Consider the following 25,245-nt stretch of genomic DNA (forward strand, 5'->3'; position numbering starts at 1 on the left):
ATGCATTTTAAGAGGGTAACCTGTTCAGTATCGATCCCAATACATGGAGTAATACAAAGGAGGTAATGTGGCCATAGGACTAAATTCAGCATTGCCTCATCAAATTTTGGCTATCAGAATGCCCCAATTTCGGTATACTATGCCATAAAATCACTGCTGGAGGTATTCTTATAGTAATGATTTTTTCTATTTGACATGGATAAGATATATTTCACAGAAGCCATTAATGCAGAGATTCATTAATGGAAGCTTCTTCTCAGATAGTTGAAAATAAAATGTTTAGGGAGAAAAAATTCTAAAGGGAGTTGAATGAGAGTAAAATACTGTGGGATTGGTGATGTATAACTATATAGGCACAGAAGTAGTTTGCTGGTATGTTAATAATTTATGGGCAGATGATACCAAGTTTGATAAAGTCTTTTTGTCTTGTGTTGAGCTTTTTTAGTTGTCACAAATTTAGGATTAATTGGATTCACAGGTAGCAGCTAATACAGGAGATATTATTATCTGGGTTTTACCAGGTTGAAATGGGTAGGGTTAAGATCTGCATTTCATTCAGGATAAAAGTAATACGATCTAAAATTTCCTTTTGGAATTAAAAACTAAAATAATAGACTTTCTGCCAAAATGAAGTCATATTCAAAGTTACAATAGATTGTAGCTGTCAAGACTGACTGGAGAATGATTGCATTGGAGAGGAGCAACTCTGTGAGAGACAAGTAAAATGATCTACCAGAACAGATACAGAAAAAGAATAGAAAAAAAGCCAGTGACAGAAGAAGCACTGAAAACATAGTGCAAAGAAGCAAGTAGTGCAGAGTGCCTGCTGAAAGATTTGGTTCTGTAAACAAACAAAATAGTATCCTTTTCACATCCTTTATATTCTCATCAGCTGCTGTGATTTAAACTATAAAGAAAGCAGAAGTTTTATGCTCTTTTCAAATAAAAAGAACTGTATCAGAAATAACTTGACCCATACTCAGTTTCTCTTCCTAAATGAAACAGCATGTATAAATTTGAATTTTGACTACCTTCTTTGGTCAAAAAAGACAGCATAACTGTTTATAGCTTGTCTGTCTTGTAAGGATTCACTAGGGAATGAGAAATCTAGAGTCAATAACAAGATTTTCTAAATTCAGTAAGATTCATTTCATGACTAAACCAGTAGCAGATAAGAGGTGGATGAGTGTGATAATGTCAGCAAGTTACTGGGAGTTATTTCTATCAGTAAGAAAGAAATATGGATAAATTAGGCTTGTAAGTCTGCCTCTCTGAAGATATATTTTTAAAATACATGGTACTATCCCAAGAAGTTAAGTGCATTATTTTGTCATAGGAAGAATGACTCATTGTGACTGGTTAGGCCATAGTTGTTATTCACTAGATACATAATTTTCTTATAAAGATATTTATTAATAATATTAATATTTTAATATATTTTGGCATCCTCTGTGTATATGGAACATTATGCTGTATGGAAATAACAAATAGCAGATTTTCTTTAACAGGTACCTAGGATAAGTATATAGCCATATTTATGTATGGATGTAAGTCCTGGTAAAATGAAAACGAAGCATCTCCCTTGAGCTACCTATGGGAGCTTTAGATTCCCTTCAAAGATTAGCTTTTGATATACAAATGCAGTAAGTGGAAAAAAGAGAAATATATAGAGAGAATCATCAATGGGCAATAACTATGATGCCTATCATATAAATACTGTTCTTACGTGATGATTAACAAGAAGGCTGCATTGGAGTTCAAACTAGGATGAATATTTAATGTTATGACAGGTGAGCTAATAAACGTTAAAGAAAAATTCTAAGGCAAGAGAAATCTGCATATATTTCTGTAGACTCCTAATTCATAATATTTAACCAGCTATACTGATCAACTAGCTAAACCTTTCAACCAGCTGACATTATCCTTTAAGGTCCCTTCTAACCCAAACTATCCTATGATTCTATGATGCATGCCAGTTTATTAGTCAGAAAACTCATTTCAATCTGAGCTTTGAAGGGTCAGATATTCTTACAACAAGGGCAACATTTACATCAGGGTAAGACAAGAAAAAGCTGATGAAAGCTTACATATCTTGTTATGTTTAGCCTCAGAATGGTTTCCCAGTGGGTTCCTGAAGATCTTTGCTTAAAAGCACAAGGCTTGTATTACACACGATTTATAAGAAGATATATGTATAACCCTCTACAGAACTCTTTTATACTTCTTTCTATTTATCAAAATTTATTGGTAGCACTAAGTTGATAGGAAAAGTTACTAGTAAGTTGTGACTCAAAACTTTCCATGTGGCACAATCACAAAGCAAATTTAGGCATAATTTCAAGTCATAAGCACCTTTAAACAAAGCAGTTTCCCATCATGTTCTGCAAAGATGGTTGACATAATATTTAAAATCTCAGCAAACCCTCCTCCCTAGAATTTGGTTAAATTAATTAAAAAAAAAACAACTTACAGTAATATAATCAAAGTTCAATTCAAATTTTCATCTCACAATTTGAATACCACTGGGTTTTCCTTTTTGAACTGCTTTTTCTGCTTCCTTTGTTCTTTCTTTGTCATATCCATATTAGACAACATATCGCTGGTTTAAGTGAATTAGTGGAATCCATTTGATTCTTCACTCAGAAGCATCTGGCATTGGAAGGTGTCTCAGCAAAATATGCCAGCTCACTCAACTCATAGGAAAAAAAGCTGACTAAAAAATATTCTTATTGCTGATCTGTCTCCTGCCTTGGTAAAAAAAACCCCAGCTTGTTGGTTATGAAATCACTGATCTTGTTTTTCAGCTTTCTACATCCTATAGGCTGTTTCTATTAAGGTTGCATACTACCCAGACGGAATGGTCTACAATAACGTGTGAATTACATTGTAGGAATTCAGAGGAGAGTAAAATGAGATTTTTTAATTTTACAATATTCTCAAGTCATTCAGAGCTGGGTGGAAGGCAGCAATTTTCCACTGTGGTAGATTTTGAAGGCTGTTTGAACCACTAGAAAAACAGCCTAGAAATTTAGTCCCTCCCGTCTTCCTCCTGCACAGGTTGCTAAAGATAAGGGCAGCCACACTGGCATAAAACAATGACTTTTTCAAGTATAATTTTATCTAAATCAGTTTTACAGAAACTTTCAGTTTTGCAAACTAGAAATTTAAATTAAAAGTGTTTAATTGGTTCTGGCTCTGGTCATTTGTTATGATTGTTAACATCAAAAGCATATTGCACAACTATGTGGGAAGCTGAGGTCTTTGGCATTAGCACAAGTCAAAGCCATTGAGTTGCATTAGTTCAAAGAGGTTTAAACACATCGTTATCTCAGCTGGGAGAATGTTTTATAATGTCTATGAAAAACATTTAGAAATACATGTTATGTAAGCTGTTACCACTCAACTCTGAAAATCACTAGTTCTCTTTAAAAACATAGGTATCTCTATCTTAGCAGGGCTGAGATTTTGTTTTGCAGAACTGATTTCTTCTCAATTTCATCTTACACTGAAAAACAAAGCCAACCCATTTTGGGGAGTATGCAGCTGCTACTTCATTTTATTTTATGTAACTAAATAGAGTCCTATAATTTCACATGACTAATATATTGGTAAGAGGAGTTAAGCAGTAATAACTTTTCGACTGTGATTCTACAGTAGTAGTACAATTTCCTTCTGATTAATATTTAGTAAATAATCAAATTCCAATTACATACTGGGTGCATTTTGAATTAAATAGGCATATTCCATAGTTTGTAAACATGCTTGAGTCTTTTTTTTTAATGGCTACATATATTTCAGGAAGACAGTCAAATGTCATTATGCAGAGGAAGATCAGATTTCAGTATCTGTAAGTAGTCTTATTGTTTGAAATTTTTCTCAGATACAGTTTGCAGTTTGTTTTGATTAATACTATCTATTACTGTGAACTTGAATTACTTGGAAATTATTGTAACCATGTTTTTGTTTACTTTGAAGGAAGTGAAGTACTGAATCGTGATGAACAAAGTTCTGTCTTAGAACAGATAAATAACAAAGAGCCTACTCTGATTGAAACAATCTTCACAGTATTGTCTTACTGCACTTTATCACCCAAATCTCTTGGCATTGCTTTTGAGACCTACATGGAAAAAGAGCAGTTGTGGAATTGCTTATACAATATGACAGGTATTTAATTTATTAATAAGCATTTAAAATCTGATGTTAAACCTTGTCACTTTTCAGACATGTAGTGCATATTATTTTTACCTTAATAAATCAGATGAAATGATGGTAATTTACTTCAAAATCATAGTATAATTGAAGTGTTTTGAGCAATCAGGTCATGGTAGGAGTGGTGAAAATTTTGAAGAAAGCAGAGGTTACAGAGCAGCATGGCCAACCAGAAGTGTGATTTTCTTAAGTGTCTGTCTTAGAAGCAGGCTGGCAGCAGATAGTTTCTGTAGCTCTCTACCAATACAGGTTCTTTGTCTCTGTGCATTTAATAGCTCCAGACCTTTGCCATGATTTAAAAGTAAGAAACGATTAAAGGAGAGTGGAAAAAGAAAAGGAAGGCCTCCTATTGAGGGAGACACAGTCTGATGGGCATATAGACTCTGCTGTCAACAGGCCGACAGGCTCCTAATTTTATGTGGAGAGGGAGAGCTGCCCTCACAATTAGAGCAATGAACACTGCCCCCAAGGAAAAGCAGTATTCAACCAGAAAAGAGAGGTGAGGTTTTGAAAGGGTGATCTTGCAAGTGATGGCTAAAATGCAGGAAAGCTCAAAAGAAAAGAAAGGAAGAAAATGGGAGAACATAAGAGGGGAAATAGAATTATGAATATCACAAAACAAAAAACAATGGTGGTAAAGGTGCTCAGGTATTCCTCAGAGAAAAATGGGATTGCAAAAACTAGAAGTCTAAGGCGTAAGAGGAAGAAAAATACAGAAATATTGCATGGAAGCTTCCAGAAAGGCCATGCAGAGAAGAATAAAACTTAGATCAGCAAAAAGTACAGACAAGCAAAAGTATGAGCAGAGGACCTAACATGTCAAAAGACATCTCTGGTACGTCTGCAGTACTCTGCCTGACAACTGCAGCTCCATGGCAATGGAGAAACTGCAATTCTCTGTCGCGTTAAGAATGTGGAGAAGATTGGTACTTGCTGTAATGTCAATAACTGTATTTAGGATGGTCTATTTTCAACATGCAATCTCTGATAACATGCTATGTCTCTGTTGATGACTATTATTTGTATGCATTTTTATTTCCAAAATATCTTTTTTTTCCTTTGCTGTTCTCTAGTATAACAGTTTGCGTATTTAATAAATGCAACTTCATTAATACTATCAAGACAAGGAAGTAGAAAAAAATAAGTATATCCGTTTGCCTCATTGATGTCTAACAAGTAATTAAATGTACTCCATGTAAAAAGGAAGACATCAGTCAGCTTAAATTAAATTTTCAGGAATACATTGGTGGAGAAATGAGGATGAAGGAAATAAATTAAATTGTACTTTTTGTCAGTACTGTATTAAGATGGTACAAGATGCTACATTGTTTTGCTTTATACTTTCTTTAATTTGTACCAGACCAATAGGTCTAAGTTATTATGAATCATAATGTTTTTACTTTTCTTTCCATAAGAATTCTGAAACACTTCTTTCTGAAACAGTTACACAAATGACTACACTTACTGAATATTTAATAATTCTTCCTTCTGAAGTTTCCAGTTGTGGTGAGTCGGAGCCAGAGGTTATCAGATGCTTGAAGTTGACTTTGATTAATTCAGTCAAGGGTATAGTGAAGCAGATAATTTCTTTGATGCATTCATGGGAGGCAACAGAAAACTATGGAACATACCAGCACAAGCAAATAGTTCCTGAAAGGTTGCTGAAAACGGTTCCAAAGGAATGGAATTACACTCCTCGGGAAATGAAGAGAAAAGAATCTGGGAAATGTGGGTGAAATTTATACTGTTTTATAAATTCGTCATAAAAGCTTCTTACCCCTTTAATGAGTATATATCAAAATTGAACAGTTATAATTCACAAGCATTGCAGTTTGACAATGAAGAAAACAATTTCCAAGCATCCTGTGTTTTTTTTAAAGTACTGAGCATTAAAATTCAGTACGTCTTTCTTGAGGCTTACACCCATGCGTACACAGACAAGCTTTTTAAAATAATCAGTATTGTAGTAGTGGTGATAATAGTAGTGCAAATGTTTTTGGCATCTGGCAGTAGTAAGGTGGAGTTGAAGGCAGAGTAAAGCATAATGCTTATGCTCTTGTCTTAATGGCTGTAACCAGTTCTTCTCTTAGTTATCATCTTTTCAATCAGGACAGTTTATATTTAAATACACAGTGCTGTCTGAAATGATAACAACTTACTCATCCCAACTTTACAACAGCAATTTATGTTTCAATAGCACTGAAACTGGTATGGAATTTGCTACTGCTTTGTTGTTGAAACAGTTACTGAAAAAAGAGAAATAATATATGTAACAGGAGATGTTTTGAAGGTGATTGGATGTAAAGATGATTTCTGTTACATACTTTCATAGCCTACGGTGCCTAAAGCCTACATCATTTCAAAAGGCTAACTGTTGGAAACATTTCACCATAAATTTATTGCTACCTAAATATTACCTGATTATTTTCAATACAGTAATATCATTGTAGTATACTCTGGAATTAAGTTTTGAATATGTAGATTGTGGGCAAGCCAAGGCATCAATCCATTCTTTCTTTCCATGTATCTTCTCTTCAGCATGTTGAGGCACATTTACGCAGCAGTGTGCTTACTGCAGTCTCACTTTAATCTAGAACTTGTATGGCTCTTTTAGGCTATCCCTAAGCCTGAACTGATATGCAAGCTGAGAGGTAAGGCTCAGACTTAGTGACAAATTAAACTGGCTGTGTGACACCTAGAACAGGTCTGTCTTCTTTTTTTTTTAACAAGTTGAGAATACAGGTGCTATGAGTCAGGGTTTTCTTGGTTTGTTTGGGTTTTGTTTTGGTGTTTTTTTTAAATCTTGGCTTGACTCCATATTGTTGATCACCTTTTGGTATATTTTTTCATTTTAGATATGTCTTGTGTTTTGAGCAGCATATTTTCTGTAGTTACTTCTATAGCTACTTTTCATATCTGGAATGTTTAAAAGGCAGTGCTACATAGTGTGCATGCTTATATGAAAGTTGATAAACTGAAGTTTTGTAGGTTTGAACATAGAAAGGGATTGATAGAAAAATAAAGATTATGAATGTATGTAGTATCGTCAGACAGTGCAATGCTCCACTTAGGAAGTTGATAAAATATTACACTACAATTTTGAGGACAACTTTTTTACCATTCAGAATACCTGGGTGTTGTCTTTTTCATTTATTCTCTGCACAGCAGGACTAATTGTTAAGAGGGTCAGGCTGAATTCTAAATTTTCTAGGTTCGCTGTTTTTAATTCATGTTATTGTTTAGATTTTGTGGGATTTATGTAGAGGAAGCACAACAGAAGTCAAGTTACAGTGTTGAGTACTTAAGCCTTTTACCCATTTTCAGTACAAAAGAAAGTTAGAAATTATCACACAACATTCAGAAGCATGCTGTGATAGAACTGGAATGTTAATGTTAATCATATCTTTTCTTTCTTTTTTTAAGGCTTCACAAGGCTTGCAGCTCAGGCAGTATCTATTGTAATCAGCAAGTTACCTACAGTGATTGCATGTTTGCCTCCCCCAATTAAGTACTTCTTTTTTCTGGCTGAGAGAAAAATGTCAAGAAACTTTGCTGAATTGAAGAAAGCTGGTCTGCTTGTCTGGAACTTGATTGTAATTATATGTCGGATATTTGAGGATGGAAATACTGCAGAACTTTTAACAGGTGCAACACTTGACAGATGGAGCAAAGAAAAACTCAGTTTAGTTCGTGTGTGCTTAGAAAGTATTATGGGAAAACAGAGAAGTGGTCCTAAGCAAGTGACCCAGAAGGTTATACAAAGCATTGAACAGCAAAGACCAAACTGGATTGAAAGCCAGTTGCTGAAGGCTAGAAAATTGAGCACAGACTGGTAAGAGCATAGGATTTTTAAATGCTGTTGTTTATTCTTTTTTTACTGCATTATTTGCATGTTTATGGCTATTCAAGTAAAAAAAAAACAAAACAGATGAACAGTGATCATATATGAAATGGATTAGTTCTTAATATTGATGGTTTTATAGCATGTTTTTGCAACGTAATTGCATTGTTGAAACAGTAAACCATGGTCTCATTGGAACAGTGTCTTCATAGTGCTTAGAGATTTCATATTTTCATGATGATCCAAAAACGTGGACAATTTAGTTGGTGTATCTTTCGGAATGTGAACAGGTACACTGACTAGAAGGCACTACAATATATTTATAAATTAATTTTGCTATGGTGATTAAACTAAGAGGGACTATGGAAAGCTTTCAGTGTTCATCTGTGATTAAAAAGTAACCATACTTCATTTTAAAACATAACAAACCCTGAGGGCAAGTAGGACATATCAAAACAGAACAAGGAGAGCACCCTGCTGTGCCTTTCTGAGGAAATAACCTTCCGTGCAGATTTGACATTAAGGTCTGAGTGTTTTAAATCCTTATAATGATTTTTCAAGGAGTTGTGTATGTGTCAATGTGTTCCTAGTCCAGTCTGTTTTAATGTTGAAGTCATGTAGCATTCTGTAAAAATACTATTCATCAGCTTTCCAATATTAGATTTATTGGAGTTACATGACTTACTGAATTCAATTGTTGATTTCTGAAAGTAAGATTGCTTTTTTTCAATTAATATTCTTGAAGGTTGCAGTCATTGTTATCCTGACAGTAACTATCCATATAAACAAAGGAGATAGTGATTGTAGGTCGGAATCACTGCAGTGCTTTAAGGGACAGTATCCTGTTAACTTGAGTAGCACTAAGTAGTAATAGTGTCACATGAACACTCATTGACATTGACCTTTGTAATTTTTACATTTCCATTTAATACTAATTTACAAGCTCTAATCCAGTGATTAAAAGATTGAAGCCAGAAGCCAGTGACTGCAAGAGTCATAGAATAAAAAAGCCGTAATGATAATGTATAAATTGATACTTAATAGAATGGTTCCATAAGACAATTTCTAATGTCACTGAGAGAATAGGTGTTTCTTAAATAATGCAAATGCAGGGTGAGACAATACTGTGGAGAACCTCTAAAAACTAAAACTTTAGTATTTGCACTTCTTCTGAAGCTGAGAATTTTAAATTAATATACTACTCTATTTTCTTATCTGACATACAGCAGAAATGCTGTATTATCCATTAGGTATCAGACTGTGGGAAATGAGTGTGGGAAAATATTTTCTGTATGTATACAGTGTCAACCAAAGTGAGAACTAGTTTGTGACTAGGCATCCTAATTTTAAGCTTAAGAAACTGAAGAATGCATTATGTGCCCTCCAAGTGAGTAGTTATATGACGTAGTTATGAAACTAAGTCCCCTGACTTCAGTGGAATTTCTGCAATATAAGTCTAGCATAAATGTTATTTTTTTCATTTTATATGCAAATATCATGAGTCAATTTCTGAGAAAAAAATAACCTAGTTAATAAATAGCTGCGATATGCAATGTAGAGATATTATTATAAATGCAAATTATAAAACTAATGTATTAAGGCTGAAATTAAAATATCAATGTAAGTAATGCTCACATAACCACTAAACTTAAAAACAGATCTTTCAAGAGGAGACTTGTGATGTTTACGTGATTTGTTTGAAATGGGAATGGTTAGAGTTGAAAATCTAAGTTGGTGTAAAATTATGTTCTGTATAACCTTTTCATAATTAAATGATTTCTTGGTAAATGTATGCATATGCATTTATATATATATATGTTCATATTTATAAATGTTTATAGACTTTTAATAGATACGGTGTATGGAAGAAAACAAAAACCATAAAAATTCAAAAACTTATTTAGGATTCACCTACACAGTTGTGAAAACATCTTTGAAGTGCACTGTTTTTTTATAAGCGAAAGTCTTGCTTGATTTTGTGTTATGGTATTGTTATCAGGACTGCTAGCTGCATAAAAAGTCTAAACATTATATAGGTTCTTCCACTGTGGCATACAAATTTAACTTAGTTTTTAGGAAAATTAAAAAAAAAAAAAATCCTCAGTGAAAGGTTCGGAAAGTGGCAGTTGTATGTGTTGCCTGTCTTATGTACTGCCTGAAAGCATTACTATTCATTAAAATAACCTTCACTTTATGGTAGCACCAGAGCTGTAAACAGTCACGTTAGATTCTGAAGAACACGCATCCCGAGAAGAAAAGAAATGTCTGTCTTTGCAAAGTAATTTGTTGAGTTGAAGATTATTGTTTTTCATCATGGTGACCCTGACTTGGCTGGCTGGGTGCATATACAGATTAAGATGAATGCAGTTATTCCTTGGCTGAGGTCTGCCTCTTTCAGGGCACATTCTTCCTAATGACATGATTGATAGGCAGTCCCAAATCCAGAGAGGAACTCATTAATCATAGCACTGACTGAATCCAATCATCTGCTTCACCTGCACAGTGACGGACAGGGAAGGATACAATTTGGTCGCTGACACTGATACACTCCTTTGTCAGAGGTCCTCAACTTTTTCAATGTCAGTTGCTAAGAAGTTTGACAAGAAATTCAGGTTGTATCTATATGTGGCATCGAAAGATCAGCCTTAAGTGTGCTTTAATTTTAAAGATCAATTTCTTTGAAGCTTTTCTGTAAAATACACCATAATAACAGAGTATCACTTACTTCCATTCAGCAAAGAACAAAATTATAGTTTGTATTTTGAAACTATTTGCTCTGTAGGATGTTCTGAAGCTGCATGTGGAAGCAATATCAGCTTTAATGTCCAGCAGCTGTGTAGCATTTAAGTGAGCCTGCAGGTCAAACAGCAACTTTCAGCAGAACTAACTTTGTAATTATGGCACACTTTCAACAGTAAACTGCAACCTACAGCTGACTGTACCAAGGTATTTTGAGGTTTTTTGGGTTTAGTTCTGAAAAATTAAAATATTGGTGTTTTTTTAAATCAGAACACTTCTTTGGTATATTTTAAATTAATCCAGTAATGACTACAGAAGAGATGCTATATTCTGTTGGTCTCTCAAGTTCTCGACACGTCTGTGTCGAGGTGCCAACACATATCTGTGTTACAGCTCTAATGTTTGAGGAAAAGAATTAGTTTTAGTAGTTTTTTCTTAATACTTTATCGATGTACAATACTAAGCAAGTACAGAGCTGGTAACTTATGTCTGTATACTGAGAGAGCAGTCTAACAATGGTCAGAGTTTTAAATGCATGTTTTTCTAGTCATTTGGGCCTGTAACCTTCAGATTTTTTCTGCAGCAGCTTCACACAAATACTTCTAAGAAGAAAAACAAGGAACAGTACAGGGCAAAAAGTGCAACAAGTGGCAAATAGGTACCTTTGAAATGGTTACCACCATCCCAGTGGGAAGAAAAAGACTTCAATTTAAAACTTCTAACCTATACTTAGAGTAATGGCTACCTTTCTGACATGTTAATTAGGCTTTAATATGTGCAGCGACAGGCAAAGAAAAATGTACAAAAGATCGAATGCAAATGCCATTTCTAGTAGCAAAGATACTTCTCTAGTAGAAAAGAAAATAAAAAAATATTTGGTGCTTGTATGTCCTTAGAGTAAAGAACATTTTATGTCTTCATCTTTCAGATTAAAATAATTAAAATTTGTATAATAAAAAATGTTATTTAGCATTTACTATGTATTTGTATAAAGGCTCATGAGCTGTATATACAGCAACATTTGTTTTGTGCAAGTCAAATCTTTATAAGGTTTTTTTAACATGCAGTTTTAGCTGACTTTGTATTAATATTTTTATTTTTAGAAATTGAACTTAAGAATATTTGTATCTTTTCTATATTCTAGTGCCTCAGTCACAGTAGAAGGTGCAACGTTAGAGGAAGGAGGTATTGCACTTGGATTCACTGAGCAGAAAATAAACATGATGGTCCTGGATATCTGCCACAAACCAGGTGGCAGCGAGTACCTGAGGCAAATTTATCACATCATCCGGCTCAATGAGGTAGGGAAACGGCCTTTTTACCGAGCAATTAGGTGTGTACTGGCCTGAGGCGGCGTCTGCTGGCAGCTAAGGGTTAGTCAAGGAGGTGATAATGCTTCTTAAAGTCAATATGAAATCCTATATTGTACTGTAATAGAATCTATTCAGTTTAGGCTTTTCTGCATTTGTACAGAAAAGATTACTTTATGGGAAACAATGTCGACTTTATTTATGTACTTAAACAGTAGTATGGCTCATAAACTTCCTTCAGATTCATATTGTAGACCCATTTTAGTAGTTTGAACACAGTAAAAAAAAAAAAATTAAAAAAAAATCAGCAAGGCTGTTGAAAATTGACTGTTACAGGAAGTAAAATTAAATGTGGTGAATCAATTCTCCTGATTTAAAAAACAAACAAACAAACCCTAGGGCTGTACTGAGGAAGTAAATGCATCCACGTGAAAACCTTACTTAATCTAGATAACTCTGTTCAGTTAAAGTGCTTTTGAAATTACAGTAAACAAATTCAGATTTGTTTGCTGCACATGGAATTTGAGCAATGTAAAAGAATTATCTCATTATTTCTAAGGCTGTACTAAATTGCCTCAAGTTACCAAAAGCATTCTGATTTTATACACTGAAATAAACACAGGTTTGCTTAAATTGTATGATAACACAGATCTACACAGCTTAATTAAGAAAGTTCTGTTTATTAGCTTTAATTACTAAATTACTATTCCTTGAATGCATAAGCAGGTGCTGTTAAGATCATTGCAAGTGTACAGAAATGTTTATAATAAAATGCAAAATAATGCAAATATAGGCATAGGCCAAGATTTTTCATTTTAAAAAAAATGAAAGCAAAAAAACAATTAGGCAGCTATGTCTGTATGAAGGCAATAGAGAGCAGCTCAGTACTGGCACTGTGCTTCTGAAAATCAGATCAGCTGTTTAGTTCCTAAGTATAGGCTTAAAAGCAACCTTTATGCATCTGCATTTGGAAGCTTTAGAAGCAATGTAAGCTTGTATGTAGAGATGGCAACCTAATATTAATACAATACAGGATCTTTTCAAGTTTCATCTCAAACAATTAAATGGTTCAGGAAGTGAAGTGAAAATTATTACTGTAATACAGTTCAAACAAAACCTTTTCACCTGGAGCACATTCAGGATTACTCTAACTATAACGGAGCGAGAAAAAGATGATGAGCAAGACCTCCAAAAATAGCATATAATCCAGTAGTTAGGGCAGTCACCTAGGGGACAGGATATGCAGGCTCAAATCTTGATTCTGCCTGGTTTAGACCAGGGAATTGAATCTGCATCTCCCATATCCGAACTAACTCCCCAAACCGCTAGACCATTAGCTACCAGCGTGGAACTCTGTCCTTTTCCCCTGTTGGAGTTGTTTCACCTTGTAGAAATTGCTGTAAAAATCCATTCTGTAACTTCTAGGGTCAAAAATAGAATCATACTCTAGCTGAAGGGATAAAATGCCCATATCGGGTTGTGGAGACCCTGATCCAAGATCCGACTCCTGTGAATATTCGGTTATTTATACAAAGTGGAGCAGCTCCAATAGGAGGTAAGAGGCTAAGAGAATTAGGTGGAAGAGGGACTTTAGCCTGACTTTCCACATCCCAGGTGTCTCTCCTTGAATTTCTGCAGCTAGTAAGAGCTTTGTTAAATATAGAACATTTCTCAGTGGAAAAAACTGTCTTGTTTTTAAAAAAAAAGAAAAAAAAAATTGTGACCAGCTTGACTCACAGAAGGACTTAACCATGTTACTTCAAATTGTCTTTGAAACCGTTACAAAACATTTTAATGCTTAGCATGGTATTATGATAATGCACTTTTCAATATTATTTTTCATAACTTAGATTATGTTTAATATGCCTGACTACCAAGAAATAGAGTTGTCTGTTCAAAGGTCCATCCTTTTGTTTGGAGACTCCTTGGACTATCAAGGGACCGTGTTCCTAAAATTAGTTGGAGATCTTTATGCTACACTGCTTAATAATTGCATGTGAATACAGAACAAAATGATGAGACAGAAAATTGTTGTTCTCAATAATTTTCCTTAGAAAAGCAGGTGAAAAGGGGTATGGATTCTTGGAAGCTGTATTTAGAAATAGAGCTATGATGCTATAAAGATCTGTAATAGATACTGTAGAAGTCGAAACAGCCTACAGTCCTTTATGTATTTATCAGAAAGAATAATAATTTTTAAAAGAATGTTTGACTAATGGCTACCAAAGAGAAATCAAGTCTTCTGAGCTGTCAGGCTCAATAATATTCTGTCTACTTGGTTTCATGCCCAGTCAATGACAGTGAGGATATAGCTCACATGTTTACAAACATGATTTCATTTCCATCTATTTTCACATTTTTGAAACATGACCCTTTCGGGGTCTACAATATGTACTGTACTAAATGAGTTCCTAAAGTAATGCATTTACCAGTGTTGAATAAGTCTCTTTGTCAAAACATAAATCCACAGTATTCTGAAGACAGAAAAATGTCTGTACTGGGAGGTGAGCTGTATACCACTCAAAATGTTCAAACCCTAGGAAGCATGGACAGTGATTTCCAATTTCTGTGCTAAAAACCGAACAGAATCTGCTTCTTGTGGCTCTGTGATACCCAGAGTGCGGGGTTGCTTTAGAGCTGTCTACAGATTTTGTGAAAATGTGTGCATGGAAGGCAGTACAGACATGAAAAATCAGTAAACATATAGAAATAGCTTTTAAATAACGCCCTTCACCATGACTTCAAAATCTTTGTTATGGCATGAAGTCATGAATGAATGGAAAAAAACCCCAGACATTTTTGTAGGCTGAGAAAATATAGTTAAGAGACTTAGGGTATGTTTTCACAGCTGGGTTACGCTCTTGTCTTAAACCAAAAAAACTCTGCCTTTTTTTTTTTTTTTTTTTTAAATACACTTAGGTGATTTTGTGATTGTCTTGGGCAATCATGACAACTGGCTGCAACCAGCAGAGAGAGACAGTCCTGCTCTTTCTCTTGCCCTTTTGCTTTCCCACTCCTAGGACCCCTTTGTACTAGTACTAGAAATTGTGTGGCTTGTTTATCTGGCTGAAACCTTTCTTTTTTCTGGCTGATTTCACAACATATGCTGGTGCCAATGAAAGGGAGAAACAGCTATGGTCTATGTGGACTGGGAGGGAAACTTGTGCCTTTTGGGCCAGACCACAGTTGGATTGGTTTAAACTGATGACGAAATTATTCTCTTAGGAAGACCCACTGAGGAGCACAGGGTGCCTTGGCAGGTAGTTTACATATTCCCTCAGCTGTGTCTGAAAATTTTTATCGTCTCGGTAGTACTGGAAAGTAAGGGGAGCATTTGCATACACCCATCTTAATGAAGACTCACCTTGAGTACTTGCTCAATGTTATGGCAATCCTATCATTATGGACTTCATTTTAATAACAATAAACTGTTTAATCACAGTAGTCCTTCCAGCAAATAGGTCTGTAAGTGTTTCATTATCTAGCTCTTTGTAAAATGGTTCTATTTAATCAAAACACTTTATTGGCATGCAATGATGATTTATTTACATAGTAGTTTAAGAAGTGAAAACAGAAAAGATTGTGGCCAAAATAATCGTGCGTCTGTTGCAGTATAGTTTCTAAAATTGCCATGTAAATCATAAATGACTTCTAGTCTTTGAATGTTTCAACAATTAAAAATAGCTTTGAAGAGTGCGAGAATATTTATTTCCTGTGTTTAAACAACTGGTTTGAACATGTTCATCAAACAATTAATTTATAGTCATGTAGTAACTATTTAATGCTGTCCAAAAAATAACTTTCAATATTCATGTATAGTTTATCATGTAAAATAAATCGTATAATGCCCATCTTACATTCCAACAGCTCATAGAAAACATCTGTTTTTCATTTCCACATACACCTAACATATATATATATTAAATGAGAAGTGATACACATAATTTAATGACAATTTCAAAACAATAGCTTAGACTATTCTGATTTGCTTCGGTTGGATGGACATTCATGGATGTTACTTATTGTTTGTTGTAAAATGGTGTTACTCTTAAAAAGGTTTCTACTTTGTAAGAGATTACTTATTCCTTTAAGATAAGGAACGTCTATAAAGCACACTGTGTGATTGAAATTTGGGCAAATTTCACTTAGAAAGCTAGGTGGCATATACTGTTTTGTGGTTGTTTTTTCTTCTACAAGGAATATTTAAAAGAGCAGCTGACTTGTGAGAATTCTTCTGAAGATGGTGTTACGTCCAGTCAATGCCTGCCTTTGACACTGAAGGGCAGAGAACAGCAGCCTGTCTTCAACCCTTTCCAGGTGTACAGACAATCTTGTGCAAAAGTGTTCAATCAGGTTTGTGAAAATCTGAAATCTTGATTATAGTATAATTTTTATTTGTCGATCTTATTATGAGCATGATAATGACAGAGACTGAAATTATGAAAATGGAATTATTTACATACGTTCACATTTGATGAAGTGCAAAGGAATATTATTACTTGTGAATCTAATGAGGGCACCCTCTACAATAGCATAAAGTTCAAAAAGCCATTATTTTCCTTTTCTTTTATCAGAATTATAGCAAGTAAGAGCAATTTGCATTATTTAAACTTTCTGTGCTAGTTCAGTATAGTGAAGGAAAGCCCATTAGGACCAATGACATTTATTACATCTGTGTAATGTTATATAGGGCCAGTCTTAGTCCTTTGAAAAATCATGGCAAAACTCCGAGTGCACATTTAGAATCTTCCTGATAAGTCTTTCACAGAAATGTTGAACAGTAAAGGATGCTTTGGAAATACAGATATTTAACAGAACAGTGAGAATAAGCAGGGGAAAAAACACAAAAAAATGAAAGCATCCATTTCTCTGTTTTTTCATTAAGCCATGTTAGTGATACGTAAAGGTTTATAATTTACTTATAGAAATTAGATTCCTGATAATGTAACAGTTAAAGAAAATAGATCTAGTTGCCTAAATCTCTGCCAGACCACCACATGACCATTTCATTACACAAAATGGTATGTAGTTTCTGATAGCATGTGAACACTTAAAAAATCTTACACCATCTTTTCTCAAGTCTTCCTAGTCTATCATCTACAGTTTTGATTCTACCCCTCAATTTCAAATATTTAAAAGAAATGGTATTGCAGTGGCATGAAATTCACTTTACAGACTTGTGGTAGAAAGACATCCCTTTTCAGTACAACTCTGCTTTTAAATAATATCATCTCCTTTCCCAGTTTTGAACATTTTGGACTATTTCACCATTTGTATTGCTGTGAAATAGATCTGTTTTGTGTTTTTTGGTTTGGGTTTTTTTTCCTTACTTGTTTAATGAATGCTTAATCATTGTCATGTTGCAATAAAAGTGTTAATATCCTGAAAAAGGAGATTGATACCAATTTCACAAGGCTTCTCACTCCAGAGGAATATGCTTTTAAAGTATCTTTTTTTGTTCCACTAGTGCCTTTATGTGTATCTTAAATTGATAGAATTTCAGGGGCTACAGAATCACTTACTCCAATTTGAAATGCAGAAAATAGTTTACCATGCCTCAATTCTCAATTCATTAATAGTGTGGTAGAATAAGACCTTCAAGTAGTGACAACTCAGGGCAGAATTCTTCTACTACATGCAGGTTTGCAGTGCTCTATTAATCAACAGATGACAAGGGATAGTTCATATCAAATTGCTTAGGATTTTGTAAACTTTTGGCATAAAGTCTATTACCTGAATATGGAAAATATCTTAAAATTAAAAGAAAAAAAAGTGTAGATCATGGACCTTAAAGTACCGTGTACCGACGCTGTTGTTGACGATGACAGACTTATTTCCTAACCTTAATAATATTATTAAATAATTTAGTTCCCTTTACTATAAAATTGCACATTTATTTAGTGGTGTGGGACTGTCTATTTGTAAAATAGTGGTCAGTATAGCTCAGCGTCTGGTTTCCTGTGAAGGTTATTACCAATGCCTGTAGAAGATGCAAGAGCGCTGGCAAGGAACAATTATTCTTCTTAAAGGATATATTTCTTCTTAAATTCATTTCTTACTGGTTGGCAACTGCCCTGAAGGTTAGGAGTTTATAATCCATGATTAATTTCTTGATTTTCTTTAAATCTATTGTAACTAGATGGGTTTTAATACATAAACTAACATTTTATCCTTTTATAAATTCTAAGTCCCAACAAGCTATGGGTTTCACAACATATTTTGTCAATGAGTTAATTATGTATTGCTTTCTAAAACTTTTCTCTCAGAAGGGCCGATTGGAATAGGCATGGCAATACTGCTTGTGAGTCCAGAGACCTGGTTCAGCTCTAAACATAGAATGTTTGTGTTACACTACACTATGCAACGTATTATAATATTTAAAAATATAATATATAACAATATAAGAGCATGTCTACACTACGCGGTGTAGATGTGCTCTTAGCTTCCTCAGTAGAGGACTTCTAAGATGAATTATTTCAAAAGCTTTCTGAAAGATAATTTGTAGTAAACATTCCATGTATCGTTTGTTGGTATATGTAAAAAAATTGCAGTACATTAGGGTGGTTGACTTTTCTTTTCTGAAGTTTTGCTCATTTGTCCCTATCATGTCAAATTTAGCAAGATACTCAATCGTAACTTCTACGAATTTTACTGCTCGGGAAACAAAGGCCACTGAATCTCTATTTTGAGATCAACTCTAGCACTGCATTTTTATTAATGATATGTAAATTTCTTACCTTCTAACCCTCTAGTTCAGTAGCTCATTCTAGGAAGTGTGTCATTTCTGTTAACAATTCAGCCACTTCATTCTTACATTCCTGTAAAAATCTTGGATAATCACCATCTGGTCCTAGTAACTTGTTGCTCTTGATTTTATCAATTTGTCCTGACACCTCAATCTCTGCCAGTGCTGCTGCTCCTCTATTGTCTAATAAGCTTAAGTCTAGGCTGTGCAGTTCCTCAACAGTATCAAGAAGAAAATGCTACAAAAGAAATTATTTTCCTTTCCTGAAGTGACTTTTTTCAAACTGATCCTTTATTTTTTTCACAGAACTGGTGAGTTTGTGGACCAATATGGTATACTTATAAATTTTCCTGTTTGTTTTTATGACTGTTGCTACTGGCTGTTTAGCTTCTCCTTTTTCTACCTCTTGATTTTACAAGTACTTCCTCCATATTTATTTGTCTATTTTTAATTCAGTGTAGAGTATAGACCAGTTGCCTGTTTTGTCCCCTGTGTTCTTCTCCCATTGTTCTCTCAGTTGACTCTTTTTCCCTTATTTCTTATCAGATGTTCACTATTACTGCTTCATTCACTTTCCACTTTCACACTGTATTATTCTTTCTTTAGCTACTCTTGGTTCCCTTTCTTACTCTGTATTTCGCATTAATTTTTCTACGTTACTTTTAAGTGCATGCCAAAGATGAGGGTTAGGGAGAAAGTTAAGTTAAAAGAAATGGAATAAAATCAAGTTGGAAGGAAGGGAGGAATTGCACTGATTCTGCTCTCCCAGAAGAACCAAGTGCTGTCTGTAAGAAGAAAAAGATGCACTGCAAGATATAGTTTACTCTTCTTATTTAGGTTTATTTCCATTGTTTTGACTTGCTTCATTTTTTTTTAAACTACTCAGTGCTATTTTAGTGTTGCAACAATAATTTTTTAATTATTTCCTCCCAAGAATGTTGAATTGCAGTCACTATTTGACCATTACTGACAATGAAAATTAATATTATGCAACAGGAGTTACTGTTTTGTAAACATAAGAATGTTGTGTGTGGTCTTTTGTCTGCCCACCATTATTGTAGATTGCTTTTATTTATTAAATGAGCAATATGGAGTTATATTTGTTCATATTGTCTAGACTTACTGTTGTTTATAATAACCATCTGGTGACTGGAGTGCCTTACAAAACAATAGACAAGTAAACCATCACTCTAATTACGATACAGGTTACATCTTGAATTCCAGCTATATCAAGTTTTTCATGACAAACTTTTTGCTGACAGCAGAAAAATGTAAATTGCTGTTACATAAAAAGTTGCCAATTATTTTGCTTTTCAAAGAGTCAAGCTCTCAGACAAAGTGGTTGGGCAGAATGCCATTAACAGTTGGAAGAATAACGGTTCAAAAAATTGATTTATCTTTTTATAAATAATGGCTACATCCCCAAATGGATTTATAAATTAATTGCTGTCTTATTGGAATAAAAACCTTCTTCTGTGAACATGATTGATATCATCTGTCTAAGTCCTTGTTCTAGACCCCCCTCCTTCTTGGTTAGTATATCACAGCTGGAGCTTTAATTTACTGATCATATTAACACTGATTAATAACTAACAATAGCTTCTTGCCATGTATCAACAGTCAGCCATTACTGAATGGAACTGGGATTGGTCAAACTTGCTGCCAAGTTATTTGGGACTGCATCAGATGACCTTCAGGGTGCTGCTGGCACACAGGTAATGGGATTTTGGCAAATAATTGCACTTCCCTGTTGTCTTTTTTACTTTATAATAGTCAATACACAAACATTTTACTGGTGAAATTTATAGAACAAATTATATATTTATTTTTAAATATGCAGTTTTAAAATGGAGATACTTATTGTCTAGTCTATTTGATCCATACAAAGATGGTGTTCAATTCGTATTTGGAGGAACGTAATATTTTCTTTCTGTCCAAGACCTGAGTATATGTTGATACTACCCTTAAATAGTGCTTTAAAAAGAAATGAGTAACTTTTGCAAACCTATACTGCTCAGGGAGATTTCAGCTGTACAGCACAGAACTTATGGGATGTTTACTCAAGTTGCAATGAATCTTAAATTCAGTTGGGGGGGGGGCATGACAAGTGTAGTTAGAAATAGAAAGTGTTTCCTTAATAGTTTTTAACAATGGAACCTATTTTAATATTTTAAGACTTTTTTACTTGTAAAATTTAACTGATTAATTAATAAGCAGATATATTTAATGCAGAATTGATACTTGTGAAATTCAGAAAATTGTAGGTGGAAAAAGTGGGTCTTTTTTCTAAAATATTTGCCACATATCCTTGTGAAAACTGGAAAACTTACATGTTGCAATCTAAGAAGTTTAACATTCCCTTCTTAATTCTGAATCCTCCTGATGATATCTAATATGGTCATATCATTCATCTTTTAAACTGAACTGTTTCTCTATCTAGAAATGAGAGTGACAATTTCAAAAGTGTGAGAATTGGCATGTCAAAAATGTTTCTGTTTTTTATGCCATTTTCTCAATTTGTCTCTAGCAGTTAGTCTTAAACATTTAGTTCTTCATTTCATATACAAAATATTCATACAGTCTATTTCTAGTCTTTCTTAATTTTGCTATGATTAATTCTTTCCCCACCCAACTTGTTATTTTCCAAAATTTTAATGCAATTGAACAAAAAATTATGCTGGCGAAAATGAGCCATTCGATTCTCCTCTTGATGTCCTCTGTTACCCACTACCAGACAGAACATGGGACTTCATGGACTTTTTGGTCTGTACCAGTGGTGTCATTTTTATGTTAAATGGCAGAGACAATTCACTGCTAATTTTTTTTTCTTTGATAGTTCTCCTGCTGATTGCTAACACTTGTCCTTCATTAAAAATGAAGTAGTTTGCACTTTTAAAAGAGATTCACCTGGAAAGTCAGACTCAGGCTGGTTCTTGAACTTCCCTTCATGTTGATGTCATCAATATGAGCCAAAGAGAGCAGGGAGGACTGCTGTGATTTGCAGAGGGAACATTTTTTGTGGAGATTTCATCTTCTCTGATGTCTTGAAACATATTTCTTTTTTTTTTTAATCTCTTTATAGAGTTTAGAAAGATGTCACGTATATGCCTTCTCTGTCCTTCTCTGTATTTCACGCCTTTGTCATATCATCTATTGTTGCATCTTTTTTTTCCCCCATTTAATAAGTGCCCTAATTGTTGTCATCCTTCCTAATTTGAAAATGTCTCCATTCATTGCCCTTATACATGATATGGAAATTCTCATCTAGAAGTGACATTATGCAAGCCATTAATGATTAGCTCATGGATTTATTATTTAAACCACTCTACAGACCAACAGATCGTTTAAACCCATTGTGATCATTAAGTAGAATTGCTAATCCAATATCTGCCATAGCGAGCAGCATCTCCAACACAGCTTGTCTTTACGTGACTTAATTTTTAGCATAACTAAAGTATGTCTGCTCATGTTTTGCAACCAGCTAGGCCAATTCTAGCTGGTCTCATGGCTACTCAAGTAAGCTTTGCAGTGGCTCAAGTGAGCCCTGTCTTTACGTGATTCTTCATGCTCCTTCCTAGAACTGCATAAACCTCAGTCTTCCTTGTGCTCAGGAGTGAAGGTTCAGGCTGAATGAGTGTGTGATTATTTTGATCTCATGTTTATGATGGGCCCATTCTGTTTCTACTATTTGCCTCCTGAGATGAGTTAAACAAAACTAAGGGCAGTGCTTGAAAAGAGTCAGAATCATCAGTTTATAAAGTGGAGTGCCATAATACTTGAATTGCTCCTTTCTTTAACACATGCTAAAGCTTTCCCTTATCAGTGACTTCTGTGCAGGCAAAAATATTTTTACCTGTTCACAGTGATATTGGTGTCTATTTCCTTTTTTTATATTTAAAGAGAAATACTGTCTGTTGCATATGAAGTAAAATAAGTATGCTCTGCTCTCTCTTTTGTGGGGAAAAAAAGTAAAAATGCTTAGGGGACTCATTTACAAGGGAAATGCTCCCCTAACCTAGTTAATGACTGAGTTAGGTGGGAGGGGGTTATGGGAGCATTGTCCCAGAGCCAGCAAGTGGTAGGCAAATTAATTGGTTGGTGGTTAGGGGAAAGTAAAAGGCTTTTACGACTGGTTAAAAAGGGAATGAATTGTTGTGTACTACTCATTGTTGGCTCCATGTGAGCGTGTGAATCTAATACACGCATTCCTATGATCCTCAAAGTAAAAGTGTTTAGGAAATTTTTCAAATGAAAGATGTGGATCATTAATGATGTTATTTTATTTCAAGGTTATCAGATATAGAACGCTATCAGGAAAAGCCTATTAAGTTGAGCAGTAAGCAGTTACATAGACAACTTAATGTCCATCCCTATTTACAGTTCATACCTTTAGAAACTGTAAAGAAGTTTTCCTTGCAGAAGAAAAGGAATATATAGATGGATTCCTTTCTTTTCTAGTTTTACTTCTAATTCTTTTTTTTACGTATAGTTTGAGCTGCAAGAATAGAAGTTAACATACTTGTTAATTATACTTGAAATAATAACTGTTAATAACAAGCCTGTTAACATTCAGCTAATTTAGAGTACTTGATTTATCCCAGTTTTAAAAAATGTCCTGCATACTTACACAGTACATGCTGCTTTTTTGAATCTTGGCACTCACTTGTCCATCCTTAGTTATTTCAGTACCAAATGGGAGTTCCTTACCTCTGGTACATATATTAAGACAAGAAGAGCATGTGCTTTTAGTTATTGTTTAATTCACACGTATCTCAGCTTTTAATCACTATCCTGTTCATGAAGGAAAAATTGTTATTGTCTGGCTAAATCAGCATGTTGAAACTGTTTGTGCAGTTGATTGTGTGAACTATGATCTCTTCTTTTTAACTGGCTGGCCACTATCTCAGTGCATATTTTCACGTTTGAAAATACTTTAGTGACTGTGATGAGTTGACCCTGGCCAGCATCTAAATGTCCATATAGCTGGTCACTCACTCCCCCCACAATGGGATTGGGGAGAGAACTAGAAGAGCAAAGGTGAGAAAACTCATGGGTTCAGATAAAGGCAGTTTAATAAGTGAAGCAAAGCAGTGCATGTAAGCAAAGCGAAATAAGGAATTAATTCGGTGCTTCCCATCAGCAGGCAGATGTCCAGTCACTTCCAGGAAAGCAGGGCTGTGCCCCCTCCCAGCTTCTTGCACACCCCCAGCCCAGTTGCTGGGGGGGCAGAGTAGGAAAAATAAAAGGTCCTGGCACTGTACAAGCACTGCTCAGCAGCAGCCAAAAAGCTGATGTGTTGTCAACATGGAGGCACAAACCCAAAGCATAGTACCATACATTACCCTTCTTATTTATGTACTCTCCTTTACACTGATATATCAGTTAAATACTTTCTGATCATTTATTTTCACAGAAGTATCTCAGCAATTTGTACATAGTTATAAGACATTAATATTTTGCTGGGTTTGAGATGTGACCTTTCTTCTGCAGTTCTACAGGAATTTCAGGTGTATTGAATACATTACTATAGAGAATAACTACGTTCCACTCACTATAATTATGAGAAACTACTGAGACATTTTTGTAACATGTGAAGCCGTTCTCCAATATTGCAGTAATTTCCTATTCTGAGGAGGAGCGGCCGGGATTCCCTCCTCTGCACTCAGGGATGTTTCACGGAGCACTGGTGCCAGTGCAGGGCAATAAGCAGTGATTTATTTGGAACGATGTGGGGATGCACGTGCGAGCAGGAGCCCTCTAGGAGCTACAGGGACAGGCAGAGAAGAACTCATGACTGGCAAAGCCAATGACAGTCAGGTACAAGATCTTAAGGAAGCAGGACAGGAAGCATAACAACTTAATAACTGAGAGGGGAATATAGAATCATTTAGGTTGGAAAAGACCATCAAGATCATCGAGTCCAACGATATGTTGGTTTACCATAAATGCATCAGGTGAGAAAAAATAGCAAGTTAGAAAAATTATACAAGCTAAACCCAATATTTTTTCAAGTGGATAAGAAATGCCATGAAGAACATCTAGACTGGAAATTAGAAGATGATTTCAAGCAGATAAACTAGTGTAGCTCAAGAAGAGTTTTCCAGAAAGTGCACAGTGATATGAGCTTAAGTAGTTTTAAGTTGAAACAGGATAGACCAAGTGGTTTACTTCCAGTCATGTATTCCTTTGATAAATATTCTCAACTGCCCAGCAGCCTCTCAAAGCAGAGTAGAAAACCTGGAACTGTTTATATAGTGGCTTTAAGGAAACTATAAAAAGTTAGTAAGTTTGTTTTCTACTAAAACTGGATAAAGTACTCGGGCTTTCTAGTAATGTTTGCTGCAAAATATACACAAACTCTCACATTCTTTGGACGCCAGAATTTTTCTTAACATAGTCCA

At 34.7% G+C, this 25,245-nt stretch overlaps 1 protein-coding gene across 7 annotated transcripts in view; it reads left to right on the forward strand.

Annotated features, from left to right (window-relative positions):
* KIAA0825 (KIAA0825 ortholog) overlaps positions 1-25,245 on the forward strand; it is a 253,319-nt gene that overhangs the window by 118,642 nt on the left and 109,432 nt on the right. For all 7 annotated transcript variants that reach the window (XM_030004909.2, XM_030004910.2, XM_030004907.1 and 4 more), the window contains 6 exons: positions 3,976-4,164; positions 5,704-5,937; positions 7,633-8,041; positions 11,934-12,090; positions 16,297-16,452; positions 20,465-20,559. In XM_030004909.2, coding sequence (XP_029860769.1) covers positions 3,976-4,164; positions 5,704-5,937; positions 7,633-8,041; positions 11,934-12,090; positions 16,297-16,452; positions 20,465-20,559 — 1,240 coding nt within the window. The remainder of the gene's footprint in view (positions 1-3,975; positions 4,165-5,703; positions 5,938-7,632; positions 8,042-11,933; positions 12,091-16,296; positions 16,453-20,464; positions 20,560-25,245) is intronic.

The sequence above is a fragment of the Aquila chrysaetos genome, chromosome Z (genome assembly GCF_900496995.4).
Source record: "Aquila chrysaetos chrysaetos chromosome Z, bAquChr1.4, whole genome shotgun sequence".
NCBI lineage: Eukaryota > Metazoa > Chordata > Aves > Accipitriformes > Accipitridae > Aquila > Aquila chrysaetos.